Source organism: Musca domestica, unplaced genomic scaffold, assembly GCF_030504385.1.
Source record: "Musca domestica strain aabys unplaced genomic scaffold, Musca_domestica.polishedcontigs.V.1.1 4, whole genome shotgun sequence".
In the NCBI taxonomy this organism is placed as follows: domain Eukaryota; kingdom Metazoa; phylum Arthropoda; class Insecta; order Diptera; family Muscidae; genus Musca; species Musca domestica.
Genome location: NW_026712328.1, coordinates 19,234,030 through 19,255,053, shown reverse-complemented (window position 1 = coordinate 19,255,053; position 21,024 = coordinate 19,234,030). Strand labels below are relative to the sequence as shown.

Here is a 21,024-nt window from a genome sequence, read left to right as displayed (position 1 = left end):
ACTCTCTAATTTTCAATTTTTAAGAGTTATAAATAATATATTAATTTCAAAATTTACAATTTGATATGCCAGCTATAAATGCATACATGGTGCATACAGGTCCATGTAATGATATATTCATAATAACACGGTACCACCGTATTTTGAATTTTTTTAAAAAAGCGTGATCAACGTTTGAATTGTCAGCAACCAAAACACTGCCTTAAACGGTTTTTTTTATGAAATGGGTGGAGACCCTTGCTTAACGTAACACATTCTTTATTATTTTCATGTACATAATACCCCATAAAGTTAAACAAGATTTTCAAAAACATTTTTTTCAGATTTTATTATTGAAACACGTTACATTAGCTCCCTAAATAGGCATACCTTAATTATTATTCTTAATAAAAGAAACAGAAAAATAATTACATTTAATTGAATATCAGCAAATCACATAAATATTTCACAATAAAACTGATCACAATGCGTGTTATATATAAACAAATCTTGGTACATTATTTCCTGAATGAATTCTCATTTGTAATGAAATGTTTTTATTTTCTTTCTTTTTTTTCTGTAAAAAATAGTTTTTTTTTTTTGTTGGTTTCCTTAAAAATAAACTAAAACTAACAAATTCAAATGGCTTTTTTAAAAAGTGTAAAAATTTATATGTGTATGTATGTTTGTTTGTATGTTGATTTAACAAAAAAACAAGTAGATAGTTGATTAGTTTAACAAACTTTGTTAATCATATTAACCAATTGTTTGTACAAAATACAATCACGATTGCGTGGTTTGCAAATTTCCCGATGATCCAAACGAATGCCACAGACGTCACCAATGCCAGGATCTGCAAGAAAATAAAAATAAAATAGGAATTACATTTAAAAACATACATACATTTATTCAAATTTTAACACATTCCTCCCACTCATTCAAATATTTTGATTTGATTTTTTGGTTAATTTGTAATATTTTTACAATCGACGAAAATTCTTCGAAAATTTTGCCCACACAAATTTACTAAAATAGTACCTATAGAGATTATAAATTCTTATGCCGTATTGCATATTGTCTTGACCTCTGGCTGGCATAAATTCTCACGACTAGACGACAGCATCAATATGATTTTAAATTTGAACATTCTTCTATAAATCATTTATCCAAGTCTCTTAGTCCTAAATGAGAAGAGTCCTTGGGACCCAAAAGTATATTTAGAATTCTAGTATGCTTGTAGACTCTGCTTGAATATTTATTAAGGTCTTTTGCAGAAAAAGCCTAATATGTTTTTGTAGATACTGCTTGAGTACTTATTAAGGTTTTTTGCCGCCTTAACTTCAGACATCTTTGTAGATGTAGCTTAAGTACTTATTACGGCCTCCTGTTATCCTTGTATATTTGGCTTGAATTTTTATTAAGTTCTGTGCAATCATACCTTTGCACACCCTGAAAGTAGTACGCATTGGGTCTCCTGTAGACGTAGGCTTGTAGTCCGATAATATTGCATAATTCATCCTGAATCCCGAGGACTGTAGTACTTAGCTAGGTCTCTGGAATATCATGCATGCTCGCTATTATTCAAGAGACATTTTTCTGCTCCCAAGACTTCTCCCCCTGGAATTCAAGAAGAAGTAAATCTCGAATTTGTATTTTCGAAGGTCTGGTTGAAACAGTAAAATCTGATACTGTGGTTCAGATTTTATGAAGGAGGGAGTTAGGATGTCATTTATTTAAATCTGATGCTGTGGTTCAGATTGTTGTGAAGGAGAGAGTTAGGATGTCATTTATTTCATTCCGTAAAGAATATTTCTAGGTAGCTTGAACTAGTCTCTAGTGGCTCATTAATGGCTGTATTTTGATATCGGCCACTGTTTCGCACTGTAAGAGTAGTAACCAAAAATGTTGGCAGTCTCTCTTATGAAATGATTAGAGGATCAGCGCTGGCAGAGCTAAATGATTGTTCCACGTTATGCAAGGTGAATATTGATGCACCCTACGAATATAATGAGGGGGTCGCAGTGCGCTTGGCATTGCCATCGTGTAATCAGGTTTTGTAAAAATTACTTTAATTATCCCCCTGCCTTTTCCTTCGTTTCTTCATTAATTTCTCTATCAGCAGATCACCGCTTCAATAAACTATTTCTTGTTAACGTAAATCTTTGCTTAAAGTTAGGACATTCACCAACTGACGCTTCGGAGAACTGCCCAACCCTTCTGATATTCGAATAGAACAAAAGGTTTTCGAAACTCTATTACTGTCGTCATCGTCCGCTATAAACTGTTAGTCGCATATCTGAATTGAGAAAAAACCCTTCAAGACTATAAAATCATCGTGATAAGTCTAGGGTCTTAATAGGCTGATCGATGAGCTTAGGCGAGATGTGTGGCTAGATCAGTGGGATTGTAAACTAAAGAAGTATGCAAGGTCATTGCGTTGACGGGGCTAAGCGAAGGTAGCATGATATCAGATATATTTCGCACTGAGTATGTGCTCCCAAAAGTTTATGAGGAGTGATGCTCCAAATGATATTGGACGGAATCTTAATGGGAATGTTGGGCCGAGACTTATCTACCTGAGGCTTGAAAAATGGGCAGAAAAGTATCCTGCGACCTGTCTTATGTTCCGTATTGACTATTACCGTAATCCTTGCTCCGAATTTGTTCATTCTCCTTTATTATAATTGCATTCGCCATAGGTCTGTCTCGGAGAGATTCGGAAAATATAGTTGTAAAGCTAAGTTGGTTATCGATCGGTCCTAGTAAACTGGGGGAATGCTTTTGTCTGTACATAGTACAGTCGGCCTTTTCAGCGAAAAATTTATTGGAATAGTTTGTTCATATTGTTCGCTATAAAACAATATTACCTATTCAAAATCCTGACTAAATCTCGAATATTTTCCCCTCTTTACATTTTCAAATAAACAAAAGCAAAGCACATTCTTACCTGCAGAATCGACTCCAACAATCCGTAGATATAAAACCGACATAAGAGTCAATGCAGTCTCCACAAAACTGAAAACTTCTATCTTCAAGTGTCCCAGATGATAAAGACCAACAAAACGGCGATGTAAGTCCTGAAGATATTTGCTATCTGCAATTGAAATAAAAGTTAAATTTCTTTACTTATTTTCGAATAAAAACACCAAACATACTCTTTTCAATATCAATTAGCTCAACAGAACGCGTTAAAAATGGCGCTTTGATGCTGGCCAAATGTGAACCACGATGTGGTACAGAATAGAAGAACACTCCCTTTGAAGAGTGCCAAAATGGAGCCGTTGCCGGACGACCACTTTCCCATGCGTCGACAATAATCTGCTTGATAAAGAGACCACCCTTGGAATGACCTACCCAAACAATAGGATGGCCATAACCGACACGATGTTGTATCAAAAGTTCTGCCATTTCTCTAGACCGTTGGGTGAGACTCGAACGTGGCTCCTTCTTCTTCCACAACGGACGCCACAAATATTGATCGGTGGTATAGTTTACGGCTATTACGCGGACACCTGGACAATCGATGGGTAACCAGTCGCCTGGCCAGCATTTGGAATAGTTTGGATCGTTGGGTGAAGGTTTGGTTGATTTAACCTTTTTCTTTGTATTGTTGGTGGTGCCTTCAGAATTTTCTTTGTCTTCAGATTCAGCTGAGGAATTTTGAACTTCTTGGAGTTTGGAATTAATTTCGCCTTGCAGTAGGCGGCCATTATCGTTCATGCGCAAACGGAAGGTGGGGAAGCTATATTCGAAGCCATCACAAACCTGCACGTCCTTGGGTTCCCCACACACAAAGGAATATCTGAAATGAAAAAGCACGCTATGACAAAATGTTCCTGGATTGTCACACAAGACGTCAAACTTACTCAGCATCCTCCAATTCGTCTATGGAATCAATGTAGAATGACTGTTTGTGCTCGGGATGGACAAAACGTGCCCGTTTCTGTTTCAGCGGTGCATGTAAAGGTGTACTCCGCGAATGTCTTGGCCTCTTAGGTGGACGTACTGGTGGCTTTGGTGGACGATCGAATTCAACCGGCTTTCGTTCATTTTCCCACAAACCCTGCTTCCAAGTATTTACCAAAGAACCATGCAAACCATGTATGAATACAATGTCAGCCCGTATAGGCTGACCTGGTGGTGGTTCAGCCAAAATATTGATCGTACAACATTTGGGCGCCATTTGTTCTTCAAATGGAATCTGTATACGTGATGATGCGTGAAAATTTGGCAAGGAAGGTCTAGGCTCACGGAAAAATGGTGAGAAAACCGGTGATGACGGAGTATCTGGTGTTGGGGGAGTTAACCCCTCAGGACTATTGGGTAAGGAATTCGGTAAATCGGGCAAACTTTCGATGCCATCTCGAGATTTCCGAATTTTCAGTAACTTTAAAATTGGTTCCAGGCGATGTGATACTAAAACGGTAGCAACTTATAACACCACGTCCTGCATTAGCTTAAATCTGATCCGCAAACTTACCTTGTACTGAGGACAAATTCATGGATATGGTATTAGCAGCAAAAGCAAATAAATTAGATAAAGACTGGCGGCTAGAAGCAATACTACGGAATACTCTTAAGAAGCGCACATCTCTGATGCCTTTAATACCTCGGACAACTCCGTTGGCTAGGGGGAATATCAATCTCAGTATAACTCCGAATGCAACTCGTATACTTTTGTTCTCTTCACTGTGAATAGAGAATGCACATTTTTAGAGGAATGAACTTTTCTTTCTATGTCTAAAGGGGTAACTTACACTTGCATCAATTTATCCGCTCCAGTGGCATTGACCAACTCAGTGATTGTCTCCTCCTCTTCATTTCGGTCAATTTCCACCTCGTTCAGGTACAATTTGGATAGCCCACAGTCACCATTCTCCAGCTGTTCTTCGCTGTCAATAAATATGTCATCATCGAAACTATCTGCTTGTGCTTCGGAAATGCTGTTGTTATTGTTTGGACTGAAGAACTCTTCATCTTCTTCTTCCTCCTCCTCCTCCTCCTCCTCCACATTCTCTGCCTTATCATTGTCATTGTGGCTGGCATTATCATCAATTTCGTGGCAATTGTGTATTAGGGTTTTATCACATTTTAAGGTTTCAATATTCTCTTGCGGAGGGAGGTCAATTCGGTTGTCATTATTATCGTTTACTTCTTGATTTTCCACTCTAGTTATTGCTGCTGCAGTTGTTGTTGTTCCATCGATGGAAATGTTGTAATTGTCATCACTTACGTCCATGGGTGAAACCCTATCACAAGTTTTAGTGGCACTCACTGATTCGGTGGATAACATTTTTGTTTGTTGTCAATTTGATTTATTTATTTCTGCAACTTATCTGCGTTGTTGGTGATATCTTTTGGCATTAGTACATCATTTCTGTAAGAAAATATGAGGGTCTTATTAAATAAATGTAAGAATGAAAGTTATTGTTTCAAAAAATATAAACAATAAATTCACAGCGGTTCTACTTTTTGGGAGGACAAATATTAATAGCCAATCTACCAATTTGGCAGTTGGCCAATATTTTACATATTGTTTCCAAATTCTGATGTTAACATTTTCATGTGCCGAGTGTGGACTATATTTTTCCTATATTTCATACGCATAATTTTCGAAAATTTTTGACCTTCTGGAGAAGATACAAGGTTCATTTTTATGCTTGCTTTAATATCGATATAACGAAATGGCAAAGTTATTATTATTCAGTTTTTGGAAGTTTTTTGAGGGAGATACCAAAAGAAGTTGGCCAATATTGTCCATTTTCCGATGTCTTGTCCTAAGTTTGATATATAAACTAAAATCATATAAAACCTACATAGCCATGAGACGGAGTTTGTAAAAAGCTTACATTTTCCAGGTTTGAAAGACCTTCGATATGCCGAAGGTCACGACGTACCATTTTATGGGGATCGATATCAAATAGTTGATCAATATTGTGTTATTGCCTTTTGGGACCTATTCTCAACATAAATGATCCTAAGGAATTAATATTTGTAGAGCCGAATTTAATATTCCAAATAAAAGAATGAAGGCTCAATCTAGATTCCAACAGGGAGAGCACAATTTTATACTGATACAAATATACATTTATTTATGAAGTCTGAGATAGCACTATGATAAAATACCTATCTCATGGTTCCTACACCATGAATTTGCACACAAATTAAAAATTTTAAAGTGGATTTTTAACCTATATTTAACAATATTTTACTCGATTTGGCAAATTATTAAGCCTTCCAATTTTTAGCGGGTTTCAAGGGAAATTGGTATTAGTCTCTTCCACAAAAAAATTGAATTGTTTAAATTGTGTTGTTTGAGTTTACGACCCCATCAAAAAAATAATGCCATAGATGTTATTTTAAAATAACTTCTGGGGAGAACATCGCCAGCAATTATTTTAAAATAAGCTCAATAGAAGAGGAACCAAAGAATTAAATTAAACTTAAATTCTTCTAGTATTTCTTTTAAATCTTACGGCCGCACTTATAAAGATTTTCAACTCTCTCCACTTGTTATGCATTCGTTTATCGAAATAGTATTATCATGTATGTTGGTTTTGCCTATTACAGGTTTGTGTACAGTGTCAGCATTTTTGTTCGGGATACCGTAGTTATGTTTTTGTGTTGCAAATAGTTAGGCCTAAACCCATTTCTGTTGTTTTTATAAACTTATTTTTATAAAACCGATTTCATGATACCCTACACCACTTTACGTAATTAGTAGAGCTTCACATAACAAATAAAAGTTTTCATGGGAAATTTGTGAGAATTAAAGCATACCAACTATGATTATAGTAATAATTTAAACTCCAAAGGAACTAATATATGAGATGAATATCCTTCTCTGAATCGATTTCTACGAAATTTGCCGAGACATTTGTGCGTTTTCAATTCGGGCTGGTATTACCCATTTGGTACAAAATTAACTTGAAATCGGATAAAGATATAAATAGGAGCTATATCCAAATGTGAGCTGTAGCTATATTCGAACCCAATTTCACCAAATTTGACATGCTTGCAATTAGGTCGTAAGTGCCAAATTCCATCCTATTGGGGCTAATATTACATGTTTGGTGCACATCGGACGAAGATATATATGGGAGCTATATCTACATTTTAACCGATTATTTCCAATTTCAATAGGGTTCGTACTTGGGTCAAACAAATGACTTGTGCAAAATATCATCTTGATCGTGCAAAAAATGTAACCTATACTTTGTTTACAAAAATACACGGACGGAGAGACAGACGGACGGACGATCATAAATCGACTCAGAACGTGATTCTATGCAGATCATCAAAAGGAACTATGAGTCTATCTCGTTTCTTTTTGCCTGTTACAAACAAATCCACGAAGACATAATACCCTTACCATAATTGAAATATTTTTAATATTAATTAAAGGCTCTCGAATTTCATCATAGTAGTCCTAGTATGTATGATGCAGTAACTAGTAATGATGCCCACTGTAACTTCTATGTCAGCTTTTGTCAAACGGAGTAGAAACGCTATGCGCTTCTTGCAAGAATTTGAACAAGGAATCAAACACACTCGAATTCAAGAGGGAAAGCTCTTGGGTGCAGGAGAAATCAAGCTAAATCAATTTTTCGATGTCGCCCCAAATGGAGTGAGCATATTTTCCTAGTTTTTGATTAGGAGCAAAAACGAAAAATCTTGCTGTATTTTGAGCGATTATGCTCCCAATCTAATATTTGAAACCGGAGTGAGTCGGGAGCGCTGTCACAAAAAACAAAATATTAAAAAGTAGGCTCCGTAAAAACTCACAAGTTTTGCTCCCGAGAAAATGATTGGATTGGACATATTATGTTAAAACCCTAGACTCCAACTGTGAATTATATGTGGTGTATTTTATTTAACCTTACCATTTGAAAGTCCTCTTTCATTTCAATTTAAAAAGAAATCCAGTTTGGGTTTCTGCTTGAATAGGAACTTAAATAGACAACGCGAAGGAAAATGTTAAATGCTGTCACTTGTTTTCGAGTGGTTAAGTTTCATGAAGCCATAATTGGGACACCTAGATGGGTGATTTGACGATCAGTATGAAAGTACTTCGAAGCTTTGCAAACAAACTTCATTAAAGAAGATTTAGAACCCAACAAAAAGTTCAAAAAAAATACTTTAGTGTCAAGTTCAAAACAAATTAATGTTTGGGCCTAAAAATCCAACGTTGTTGTCATTATACCCTTCACCATGGAAAGGAGGGTATTTGTCATTCCGTTTGTAACACCTCCAAATATTCGTCGTAGACTTCATAAATTTAATATATGGATGATCAGCATAAGTCGATTAAACAATGTCCGTCAGTTTGTCCGTATATCTGTTGAAAACTCTATACAGCCCATATTATTTGGCATAAAGCTTTGAAATTTGACACAGTAGTTTGTACTGAGATAGAAGGCTAAAATTTAGCACACATGTGTATATTGCCAGTAGGCAGGTTAAGTTCGTAAATCGGCCATGTCATATCATATCATGGTAGGTAGGTAGACTATAGTAGTCTATGACTAAATATTACGTATGTGGGTCCACGTCTTCGAATAACCACCATATAACGACATATTTCTATATTCGGTATTTTGATGATTAGCGGAATTATTCACTGGAATCGTTTCAAATTTCGTATTTAAAGTTCTTAAGCAATTTCCTGTCATAGGCTGTAGTACCAATAGCCTATGGCAGGAAATTGATTATGCAGGTCCACGTACAGCCCCCCCCCCCCCCCCCCCCCCTAATGTAATGTACTGGCGCTATTCTGTATTTTTACGATTTTAGCGCCATCACTCACTGGAATTGTTTCAAATGTCATATTTTAAGTTCGGAATCGGTACTACAGCATATGTATACTATATCTAGTATAGTATATAGTACAGCCTCCCCATATAAGGGGTTTCATTTGAGAGGTATATATAAAGTTCTAGTTTTTTTATAGCTTGTAATTGATTGTACCCACTCCGTATTAATATTGTATATATAGTTACACGTTTTCCGATAGCCCCCGTATAACGGCACATCCAAATATTCGGTATTGTGACCATTTTGGTCACATTTTGTATCGGATTTGTATTTAATTCGCTATTTGTAGTTCATAATTGCGTCAAAATTTTGTGCCTATTGGTCCACAATTTCCATATAACTGCATCCTCCGATGTTCGATATTTGGATGATTCTAGCCACATCCTTCGTGGATTTGTTCCACTTAATTGTACATATTTTGTTAACTTCTAATAAAACCTAATGGTTGAGCGTACTGAAAGTTCGGTCAGAACTTAATGGGTCTGTCCGTCAGTCTGTTGAAATCACGATACAGCCCACATTATTTTACGTATGGATCCAAAATTTAGAAGAGCAATTTGTATTGTGTCTAGGATGGCTTGCTATTGAAAATGAGATATATCGGTCAACGTTTTGGTATAGTCCCCATATAACGGTACCTCCCGATATTCGGTATTTTGATTGTTTTTGCCACTTTTTTTTACAGATTTGTCTAAAAATGGTATTTGTTGGCCATAATGGGTTCAAGCTCCTTTGGAGAAATATTGCATGTATAGGTCCACGTTTTGGTATAGCTCCCATATAACGGTACCTCCCGATATTCGGTATTTTAATGATATTTGCCACATTTCTTCGCGGATTTGTCTAAAAATTGGAATTCGTTTGTCATGAGAGGTTCTAGCTACTTTGGCGAAACATTGTATGTATAGGTCCACGTTTTTATATAGCCCCATATAGCGGCACCTCCGGATATTCGATATTTTGATGATTTATGCCACATTTTTTTACGGATTTGTCTGAAAATTGGTATTTGTAGGTCATAACGGGTCCCAGTTCGTGTGACGAGACATTGCATGTATAAGTCCACGCTTTGGTATAGCCCCCATACCCGATATTCGGTATTTTGATTGTTTTTGCCACTTTTTTTACAGATTTGTCTAAAAATTGGTATTTGTTTGCCATAATGGGTTCAAGCTCCTTTGTCGAAACATTGCATGTATAGGTCCACGTTTTGGTATAGTTCCCATATAACGGTACCTCCCGATATTCGATATTTTAATGATTTTTGCCACATTTCTTTGGGGATTTGTCAGAAAATTGGCATTTGTAGGTCATAATGGGTTCTAGCTCTTCTGGCGAATCATTGTAATTTTAGGTCCACGTTTTTTCCCCGATATTCGGTATTTTCATGTTTTTGGCACATTTTCCCATGAATATGTCTAAAAATTGGTATATGTGGGTCATAATGGGGTCTAATGTTTCCTTTTCCCTAAGGTAGAGGGTATTAAAAGTTTGGCCCGGCCGAACTTAATGTTTTTTTACTTGTTTTAAATTCGCTATTTGTAGTTCACAATTGCATCGAAATACCGTGCACGTCCACGGTTTCTATGTAACGGTATCCTCCGATATTCAGTATTTGGGTGTTTCTTGCCACGGATTTGTTCCACTTAATTGTACATATTTTGAAAACGTTAACTTCATTCTTCAACCGATATCATTGGTATTTACAGTTTATAGTTGAAAACGTTTGAATCCGAATACTTCTATTTAAAAATGTTTTTTTTTTTTTTTTTTTTGGGTACCTAATGGTTGAGGTTACTGAAAGTTCGGCCCGCCCGAACATAATGTTTTCTTACTAGTATTCGCTCAGTTTCTGATTTTTGGTCAACGCGAAACACAAAACATGAATCAAGTGTTGGATCTGTTCACTGATCACCAATATTGGTTCAATTACATAACCGGTTCAAATTTATATAATTCAATTCAGAAAATTGTAATATTTAATAAATATTTAAAATGTTATTATTTTAGTATTTCATATTAAATATATGGCCTTTAGACCCTAAAGAATGTCAGCATTAGGTCCATTATAAGCATTTATTGCACAAACAATATCGTTCTATAGCCATTTTATCAAATTCTTATCTTTTTTTATTTGTGTTAAGAAATTCACTTTAAAAATTAATTGTGCATGACCTTTGAAGCCCTAAACGCTTCTAAATCTGTTAAAACATATATTGAATTCATAAAATCACTTCTGTCATTACATTATTTAGCTAAGTTTAATCGAGACTGGCTCATATTAGGTGTTATATCTTTTCATATTATATTTTTTTTTTTTTTTTTTTTTTGAAATACACTGGAAATTCGCACGGGTCATAAAATTAATACGATTCATAAAATTAACATAACATTTCATATTTACCGTTTCATAAAAACGCAAAATATTAATTTTATTTTACTTTTATTGTTGACGGAGAAAAAAGTCCAACGGACAAATTCCCGAGCACCAATGGTGCACCCGTTTTCCGAAAGTTGTGCTTGCAAGACTTTCTGGTTTGCACTAAGTTCCAATAGTAATTTCCAATATTTTTTCGCTCAACAAAGGGGGTACAATTGGTTTCGTTAGATCACCTCATTTTGTGCGGAGATTATAGTTTTTCCAACAATATTATTATGACGTTGATTGTGTGGGTGTGTGTTTCTAGTTCACAACCCGTCGTCCATATAAACACTTTGTTAATTGACATAACCCATCGACTGCACTGCAGCCGGGCACTAGCAGTCGGCCATAAATATGGAAAATATCTAAAATGCCAAGAATATTAATCCGCTTAAAATACAATGCACTTTTTCCCCACAAAATCGACACAAGTTTACCAAATATTAAAACAAAGACCAACCGAAAGATACAACTGCTGTCGACTGAATCAACAGACACTTGTACCGACAGCCGGACAGCTATTTGTGTTTTTGTAATTGACTGTGTGGCCAAACCAAAAATAAGAATTATTTACATATGTCTGCATGTCTGTCCGTATGTCTGTTGCTCGCTATTCTTGAACTTGCTCAGAAATCAATGAAAAACTAAACGGCCACCATGTTGAAGTAGCAGAAAAAAGAACAAATGAATGACAATAACAAAAGTAAAAAACATAAAAAAAATCGAAATGCATTCGTTTGTAAACAGGTTTACATCTTAATCTGTTCGGAATACAATGGCAAGTGGCGGTCGGTCCCATTCATTCACAGCGGTGACAAAATAAGAGAAAAAATAAACCCTTTACCACCCACCACCCATACACAGCTCCCAAATACACATAGAATATGACGATAATTATTATGCATCGCCAATTACTAGAATAATATTGAAACAAACATACCTATGTACTTGCGAGCTATTGTAATCCATTTAACAAATCGATGATAGAAGGCTTTTTCATATACTTTAATTACCCTACTAGTTGATTGAATACACTGAAAACATTTAAAAGATACTCTGCAAACATTATAGCTGGATTTTAGGAAATTCGTACCGCAAGAGCAATTTAAAATAGCTAGAACCTGAATTTTGAACGGGGATTCCTTCAAAACAAAAAGGTGTATAAAAAGTCAAATCTTATATTATTCCTTGAGAGTTTGATCAGTATCATTAGCTGTTTAAATTTAGTTAAATCTGTACTGTTTTAAATATAATAGATTGCAAACATGTTTTCAAAACTTATTTGTTCTTTTTGCACTTATTTGTTCGTGCACTTTTTAGTACTTTTCCCTCTTTTATTATGCGAATTTCCAAGAGGCATACTGGAGTATTATTTTGTTTGTCATAGAATTAATTACTTACAAAATTGTATTTGATAAATCAGCAAGGAAGAGTCAAAAGTCGGGCGGGGCCGACTATCTGATACCCTACACCACTAAGCATACTTAGTAAATCTCCCGTAACAAAACAATTTATTTCAAGTAGATCATACCGCCTATAAACATATAGCTTTAGAGCAGTTATAGTTTGGTTTCAGAGGCGACTAATATGCGTATCCAATTCGGAATCGATTTTTACTAAATTTGACGAAGACATTTTAATCTTTTACACCAAATAACATTACTATAGAGTGCATGAGAAGGATTATATAAAAAATATATATAAATCGGAGTCGAGTTCCACAAAATGGAAACGTGCGTCCCGAAATTACTCCATTTGGGCTGATATTAGCCATTATTTGCACAATAAACCAAATCTGAACCTTTCTTGATAAAATGGCAGAGGTATTCCTGATCTGTATCTGATGTCCGGTACAAATATAATTTTTGTCGAGTGCATATTACGAATGTGAAGGACTTAAAATCCCAAATCGGATGAAACATATATAAGAGAGCTATAGCTATATCTGAACCGATTTTTTCCAAAATCGATTTAATGCTTCTAGACTTAATTCGACGTATCCCCATTTGAACTTATATTAGCCATTTGACGCACAATTAAGCCGAAATATAGGAGCTATATCTAAATCTGATCAGATTATCATCAATTTCAAGAGGTTTCATCCTTGGGCCAAACAAATATTGTTTGGTAAAATTTCATCTCAATCGAATAATAAATGCGACCTGCATTTTGTTCACAAGGATACATGAACGGACGGACAGACTGTGATTTTTTCATATTTGGCTGGAAAACCACAAGTGGCTATCGTTAGAGCACGCCAGCATTTAAATGTGAACAAATCTTTTGTGTCTCGTGAAGGAAATGGACGGAAGAAAACAGCAACTTCAGCAGAAATGGTTTGAAAAGAAACGACTTGATCGAAACCCGCGTCGCAGTCGCCGAAAATGGCTCGTGAGCTGAACATATCGCAATATTCCATTCGGCAAATATTGAAAAATTAGCTCGGGGTAAAGCCATTGAAATTCCAAAATGAGCAAGAACTTACACCGCAACAGATATAAAATAGACTGAAAAGAACTAAAGAGTTGCTTCGCCTGGCCGAAAGTGGTGAACTGCCGAATTTGGTTTTCTCTGATGAGAAAACATTCGTTGTTCAGCAGTTTGTAAAAAAACAAAATGATCGTGCCGATGGTCGCTCTCCGCTGGTGTTAATCGACCGTAGCATCAAAATAAATTCCGAATATTATCGTGAAAATATTCTAGAGGGTGTATTAAAGCCATGGACACGCAAACATTTTGGCCGCAGATCTTGGACATTCCAACAGGACTCAGCACCATGGCACTCAGCACGCGTCACCCAAGAATAGTTACGAAATGAGGTTCCTCGCTTCACTTCCAGCGATGGACTACTGTCCAAGGTTGGCACTAAAAAATACCAAAGTGCCGATCACCTCAAGCAAGCGCTTCACCGGGAATGGGCCAAAATATCGCAGTGCAACATTCGGGCAACGTGTTGACGGTTTTATTGGCCGTTTGAGGGCCATAATTCGTGCCAGAGGTGATCAATTCGAACAAATCTAAACTTATTCTAAAATTTGATGCTGTTTTCGACATTTTTTGATTTCATTCAATAAAATTTAAAAAAAAAAAATGGAAAATTGTGGCGTTGGACAGTTTTTTATATCACCCTGTATATTTTATAGGTAAAGGTTTTAGAAAATGTCCTCTATAGAGCAATATGTAGTATGCACTTCGACTTATTCTAAAATGTTCACATTAATTGGGTTTTGCAACATTCTAATATCATACAACCTTTTTGTCGTAAACTGTATTCCAAACTACAAATAAATTATGATGCACAATTTAATCATAAATGTTTAGTATGGATAATTAATCTATCTTATGATAGTGTCCATTATCCACGCTCATTCACTCCTTTCGTATCAGGCGAATCGCATTTATTTATAAATTGAAAAAATCGATAAGACAATGGAAAAAATGCAGGTAAACAGAAGCCAACAAGTGCATTACCGCAGTGTGTCTCGTAGAAAAGGTAATAGGGTTTATATGCGGTAATAGATGACACAAGGACACATGGTGCCATAAGGTCTGCAATTACGTATCCTCATATTAAATAAAAACCGCCACATGCACCTCCCTAAGACTAGAAAAACACGCAAACGAAATGAAATGGCTCGTGTGAAATGTGGAACAATGGCTGCAACGCATTTTTATTTGTAATCAGAAGTAGTATAACCAAAGAGACAACAACACCATAGTTTCATCATTTTGTTTTTTTTTTTTTTTTTCTTTTAAACAATGGATAAAGACATTACATACAAACATGTATACATGTAAAATATATAAATAATATAGATAATATGAACAAAAGAAATCTGTGTTAATTATGATTGGTGTTGACAGAAATAGACTTGGTGTTGACAGAAATATTTAATTGTGCATAACATCAATCAAAGTTCAAAGAAGGTCGATCAGTAAGAATCGCTCATTTACTCAATGAGTTGTAAAACACCAAAAATGTGTTTTTATACCCTCCACCTACTATGGAGGGTACATTATCTTTGTCATTCCGTTTGTAACTCCTCGAAATATTTATGTTAGACCCAACAAAGTATATATATTCATGATCAGCGTTAAATTCTATTTAGCGATGTCCGACTGTCTGTCTGTTATAATCACGCTATCTTTCGAACGAATTGAGATAGAATATAAAATTTTGCAAACGTCCGTATTTTGCCAGTAGGCAGGTTAAGTTCGTAAATGGACCATGTCCATGTTTTCATATAGCCTACATATAATCGGTATTTTGATGATTTTAGCAACGTTATTCGCCAAAATTGTTTTAAATTTTGAATTTGGAGTTCGGAAAATGGCTGATAATTACTTATGCAGGTCCACGTCTTCGTATGTCTCCCATATAACGGTTTTAATTTAAGCTGTATTTTTCGTCGGATTTTTTTCTTTTTAATTTTCAAGTTCCTTTTAAATGGTGGAGGGTATTAAAAGTTCGTCCCAGCCGAATGTAGCTATTTCTTTTATACCCTACACCATAGTATGGAGGGTATATTAAGTTCGTCATTCCGTTTGTAACACCCCGAAATATACATTTTAGGCCCTATGTCTATGTCGATTTAGCGATGTCCGTCCGTCTCTCCGTCTGTGGAAATTACTTTAGCTCCCGAACGATATGAAGTAGGTTGATAAAATTTTACTCAAATGAATATTATGTCTGCAGAACTTTTTGTATTGAAAATGAACCACAAGGACCTACCACATTTTGGTGATTTAAGTGACATTATTTACCAGAAATGTTTTTAAATTTGGTATTTGAAATTCGTAATGGATGTACGCTCTAGCCCTATGACAGAAAATTGTCCGTACAGGATCACACCTTCGTATAGTCCTCATATAACGGCACCTCCGGATATTCGGTATTTTGATGATTTTAGCGAAATTATTCATATGTATTTGGTATTTGATGTTTGGAAGTGGATATTACAGCCTATGACAGAAAATTGTCTTCGTACAACCCTCATATAACGGTGCCTCCCGATATTCGTATTTCGATTATTTAAGCGACATTATTCACCGGAAATTATTCACGGGATCTCTAATACGTAAACCTACATAGGCTTTGTTTGTCATAAGCCATTTCCATATTCAAATTCGAAACTTGAAATAAAGGGTGAATAATTTAGCTTAAATCATCAAAATACATGACTACACCTTCGTATAGCCCTCATATAACGGCAAGTCCGGATATTCGGTATTTTGACGATTTTAGCGAAATTATTCATTTGTATTTGGTATTTGATGTTTGCAATGGATATTACAGCCTATGACCTCCCCATATTCGTATTTAAATGATTTAAGCGACATTATTCACCGGAAATGTTTCAAATTTGATATTTGAAGTTCGTAATGGATACTAGAGCCTAAGAAAGAAAATTGTCTATGCAGGGCCATAGCCTTCACGTATTCGGTATATTGATGATTTTAAACACATTATTCATCGATTTTTTTTTAAGTTTCGCGTTTGAATATTGTAATGGGTTATGACAAAAGTTGCCTATGCAGGTCCACGTCGTCGTATAGACCCTAATATAACGGCAACCTTCGTTATTTTTAAGATTTTAACAGAATTTTGAACGGATTTTATTTTATTTATTTATTTTTTTTTTGATAATTTTCAAATTCGTTCCAAATAGTAGAGGATATTCAAAGTTTGGCCCGGCCGAAATTAAAGCTTTTTTACTTGTTTATTGTATAAGTTAGCAATTTTTTTATCCACTTATATGACTTTATCTCTAAATCAAATAATATCTGGAGATTTAAGAAGTAACAACTTTTTTGATTTAGTTTGACATTAACCAACAAAACATTATGATTGAGTTAAGAATCATTTAAATGCTTCAAACCATACTTTAAAAATTTCACACTAAAAACTGGTGACTTGTTTGCAAATAACTGTCTGTGTAGTTATATTACTTTCATTGCTTAAGACTGAAGTATTCCCCCTATTGGCTTAACTTCATATCACTCTCTATTAAAGAGAGCAATGTTTTAGGTTAATAATATTTTAAATTCGTGAAGTCAAATTTTTATCAAACACTTAAACTTAGTTCTTCTGTTGAGAATTTTTTTAGAATATAGCGATATGTTATTCTGTGAAAAAAAAAATTTTAAACACGACTTTTTTCAAACTCTTTTCAATTTTGTATATTTCTCCAGATTTTTATACCCTCCACCACACTATGGAGGGTATCTTAACTTTGTCATTCCATGTAAAACTCCTCGAAATACTTATGTCAGGCCTACCTACCTACCTGATCGTCCATCTGTTGCAATCATGTAATTTTTTAAATTTTGCACAAATGTGTGCTTTTCCAGTAGGCAGGTTAAGTCGGTCCACGTTTTCATATAGCCACCATGTAACGGTACCTCCCAATATTCGGTATTTAGATAATTTTAGCGATATTTTACCGGAATTGTTTCAACTCTTGTATTTAGAGTTTGCAATGGATACTACAGCCTATGGCAAAAAATCGCGACTGTAGATCCGCGTCTTTGTATAGCCCCCTTTTAACGATAAATCCCGATTTTCGGAATTTTGATGATTTGAGCAACATTTTTATTCGGAAGTGTTTCAAGTCCTATGAAAAACTTGTCTATGCAGGCCCGCGGCTACGTATAGCCCCCATAAAACGGTACCTCCGAATATTTAGTATTTATGTGATTTTAGAGACATTTTTGCAGGTCCTTATCTTCGTATAGTTTTCATGTTAGGGGAATTTTTTGAAATTGTTAAAGTTCCTTCCAAATGGTACAGGGCATTAAAAGTTCATACCGGTCGTACTTAGCTGCTTTTTTACTTTTTTTTAATTTGTCCATAAATTCTTTAATTAGAGTAATGATATAATACTCACTAGTTATAACATGTCCAAACTTATCCAAATATCCAACAAAGAAATGTTATATGTTAGTTACATCTGAAATTAGAATGAAAAATGAATAAATTATTAACATTGAGTTAATTTCAATACTTTTTTTAATTATTAACACTAGACAAAATCCCGCGGACCAACTGTAATGTGTTCTACCGTCTCACCGTCCCCACCAGATCATTGCTATCGAAAATCGCAATATTTATATCAGACTTAGGTTATGAGCGGAGATCGACAGCATCGAATTACTCCTTACTTTCTTATACCTTCCCCACAATGGGTCAACATTTTAAATGAGCAAAAAATTTAAAAATTGCGTATGTCCAATTCCTTCTAACTCCACACATTTCAATGGTTCTGCTTATTTCCTCCCTCCAAGTTTTCAAAACAGTAATATACCTTATATACCTTTGACTTGGTTGATTCAGATGTCTGCGTTGTATTATTTGATTTAACTTGTCAAATTTGAAATAATGGGTCACTGGATTGGAAAGAACCTTCACCCAGATATGAGAAAATCATGTTCGCATCACTATTAACCTTCAAATAACTTGCAATATAGAACACTTTCGCATGTGAACTTGCATGCCATATATGTGTATGTACATATCTTTGTAATTTATCAAATAAAAATCTTTTCAATTCATGTGCATATTGTATGTAGGTATGTCAATTTAAAACTCTACAAACACAGTTAACAGCCATAACATTATGACAGGTATTCAGTTTAATTTACGTATGTATACGCCTTAAATACATATGTATGTATATATTCGTACATATCTAATATGTACATATCACATCAATTATTGCTTAGATTCTATTCATAAACGATTCAATTTAATATGAAATTTTCTTCTATTCTATTTCAATTTCTATATTCAAATACTGAGACGGACGGACTCTGATGAATGAAATGTTGCCAGGGAGAAAACTGTGGTCGAACAAAATCTATGTACGTACGTCGTACGTCAAAGTTTATTGACTACAACAATTAGTAATTGTATTGTCACAAGCACACATACATACGCTAACATTTCTTTACTTGTATTTATCGCTATAGCTGGGTAGGGTATTTAAATTTTAACAGATATTGAACAAGTGAATTTTGATTAGAATAGTATAGAGGGTAAAGGAAGATATTTTCCAAAGAATATTCACACGCGAACAATTAGTGTTTAAAATAAACTTTAACAAGTTTAAAAGCAGTAAATTCGGTCGTGCTGAACTTTGAATACCCTCCACCATTTAGAACGAATTTGGAAATTTTCAAAAAATAAAATCCGTTAAAAATTCTTTTAAAATCTTAAAAATACCGAATAAAGCCGTTGTATTGAGGTATCTACGACATGAACCTACATAGGCTTTGTTTGTCATAAGCCATTACCATATTCAAATTCGAAACTTGAAATAAACGGTGAATAATGTAGCTAAAATCATCAAAATACGGAATATTGGAAGGTACCGTTATAGTGGGGGCTATACGAAGATCAGGACCTGCATAGACAATTTTCTGTCACAGGTTGTAGCATCCATTACGATCTTCAAATACAACATTTCAAACAATTTCGGTGATTATTGTACCTAAAATTGTCAAAATGCCGAATATAGGGAGGTACTGATATATGGGGCCTATACGAAAACCTGGACCTGCATGCACAATTCTGTCACAGACTGTAGTTTTTATTACGAACTCTAAATACGTAATTTGAAACTACTCCGGTGAAAAATGTCGCCAAAATCATGAAAATACCGAATGTTGGGAGGTACCGTTATATGGGCCCTATACGAAGATTTGGACCTGCACAGACAATTTTCTGTCTTAGGCTGTAGTATCCATTTTGAACTTCAAATACGAAATTTGAAAGAATTCCGGTGAATAATGTCGCTAAAATCATCAAAATACTGAATGTACGGAGGTACCGTTATAGGGGAGCTATACGAAGATCAGGACCTGCATAGACAATTTTCTGTCACAGGCTGTAGCATCCATTACGAACTTCAAATACAACATCTCAAACAATTTCGGTGAGTATTGTACCTAAAATCGTCAAAATGCCGAAGGTACTGATATATGGGGCCTATACGAAGACCTGGACCTGCATACACAATTTTCTGTCACAGACTGCAGTTCCTATTACGAACTCTAAATACGTAATTTCAAACATTTCCGGTGAATAATGTCGCTAAAATCATCAAAATACCGAATATACGGAGGTACAGTTATATGGGGGCTATAGGAAAACGTGGACTTACATGGCCCATTTACGAACTTAACCTGCCTACTGGCAAAATAAACATGTGTGCAATATTTTAGCCTTCTATCTCAATTGGTTCGACAAATAGCGTGATTACAATAGACAGACGGACAATGCTAAATCGACTTAGAATTTCACGCTGATCAAGAATATATATACTTTGTTGGTTCTGACATGAGTATTTCGAGGAGTTAAAAACGGAATGACAAAATTAATATACCCTCCATAGTATGGTGGAGGGTATAACAAAGAGCAAATAAAATTTTGTCGGTTGCCGATACCGATCATACGAGTATCGTACCAATAAATGTCACACTTTTGCATTTTCTGAATGAACTCATTGAGAAACCCAACGATAAATGTTATCACTTACATCAGCATGACAAAAGTAAAGAGAATATACGAACATAAAAAATAACATATAATTGATCTTAACAAACGACACGTTTGATAGATTAACAAGAGATCGTAGAAAAAAAATTGGCCTACTGAAAGGTATTCAAACACATAAAAATATAAGTAGTGTATGAAATTGGAAACTTTACTTACTTTCCAATTTCCATGGGACGTGATTCGTTCTCTATTCATCGCTTGATCATTGACAAAAAAAAATATTTAATCCTCGAATGCATTGTAAGAACAAAAT

At 35.1% G+C, this 21,024-nt stretch overlaps 1 protein-coding gene across 3 annotated transcripts in view; it reads right to left on the bottom strand.

The window, feature by feature from the left end:
• Nucleotides 1-309: 309 nt before the first annotated feature.
• The window catches only part of LOC101887379 (uncharacterized), a 60,773-nt gene continuing 40,058 nt past the window's right edge, over nt 310-21,024 (bottom strand). For 2 of the 3 annotated variants that reach the window (XM_011297829.3, XM_005176381.4), the window contains 7 exons: nt 18,103-18,165; nt 4,737-5,356; nt 4,460-4,668; nt 3,846-4,395; nt 3,135-3,781; nt 2,927-3,073; nt 310-832 (listed from right to left, as the gene is read on the bottom strand). In XM_011297829.3, coding sequence (XP_011296131.1) covers nt 714-832; nt 2,927-3,073; nt 3,135-3,781; nt 3,846-4,395; nt 4,460-4,668; nt 4,737-5,272 — 2,208 coding nt within the window. In that variant the 5' untranslated portion in view covers nt 5,273-5,356; nt 18,103-18,165 and the 3' untranslated portion in view covers nt 310-713. Of the gene's footprint in view, nt 833-2,926; nt 3,074-3,134; nt 3,782-3,845; nt 4,396-4,459; nt 4,669-4,736; nt 5,357-11,197; nt 11,333-18,102; nt 18,166-21,024 lie in introns of those variants that run through there. The other variant, XM_011297830.3, reaches the window with a different exon arrangement.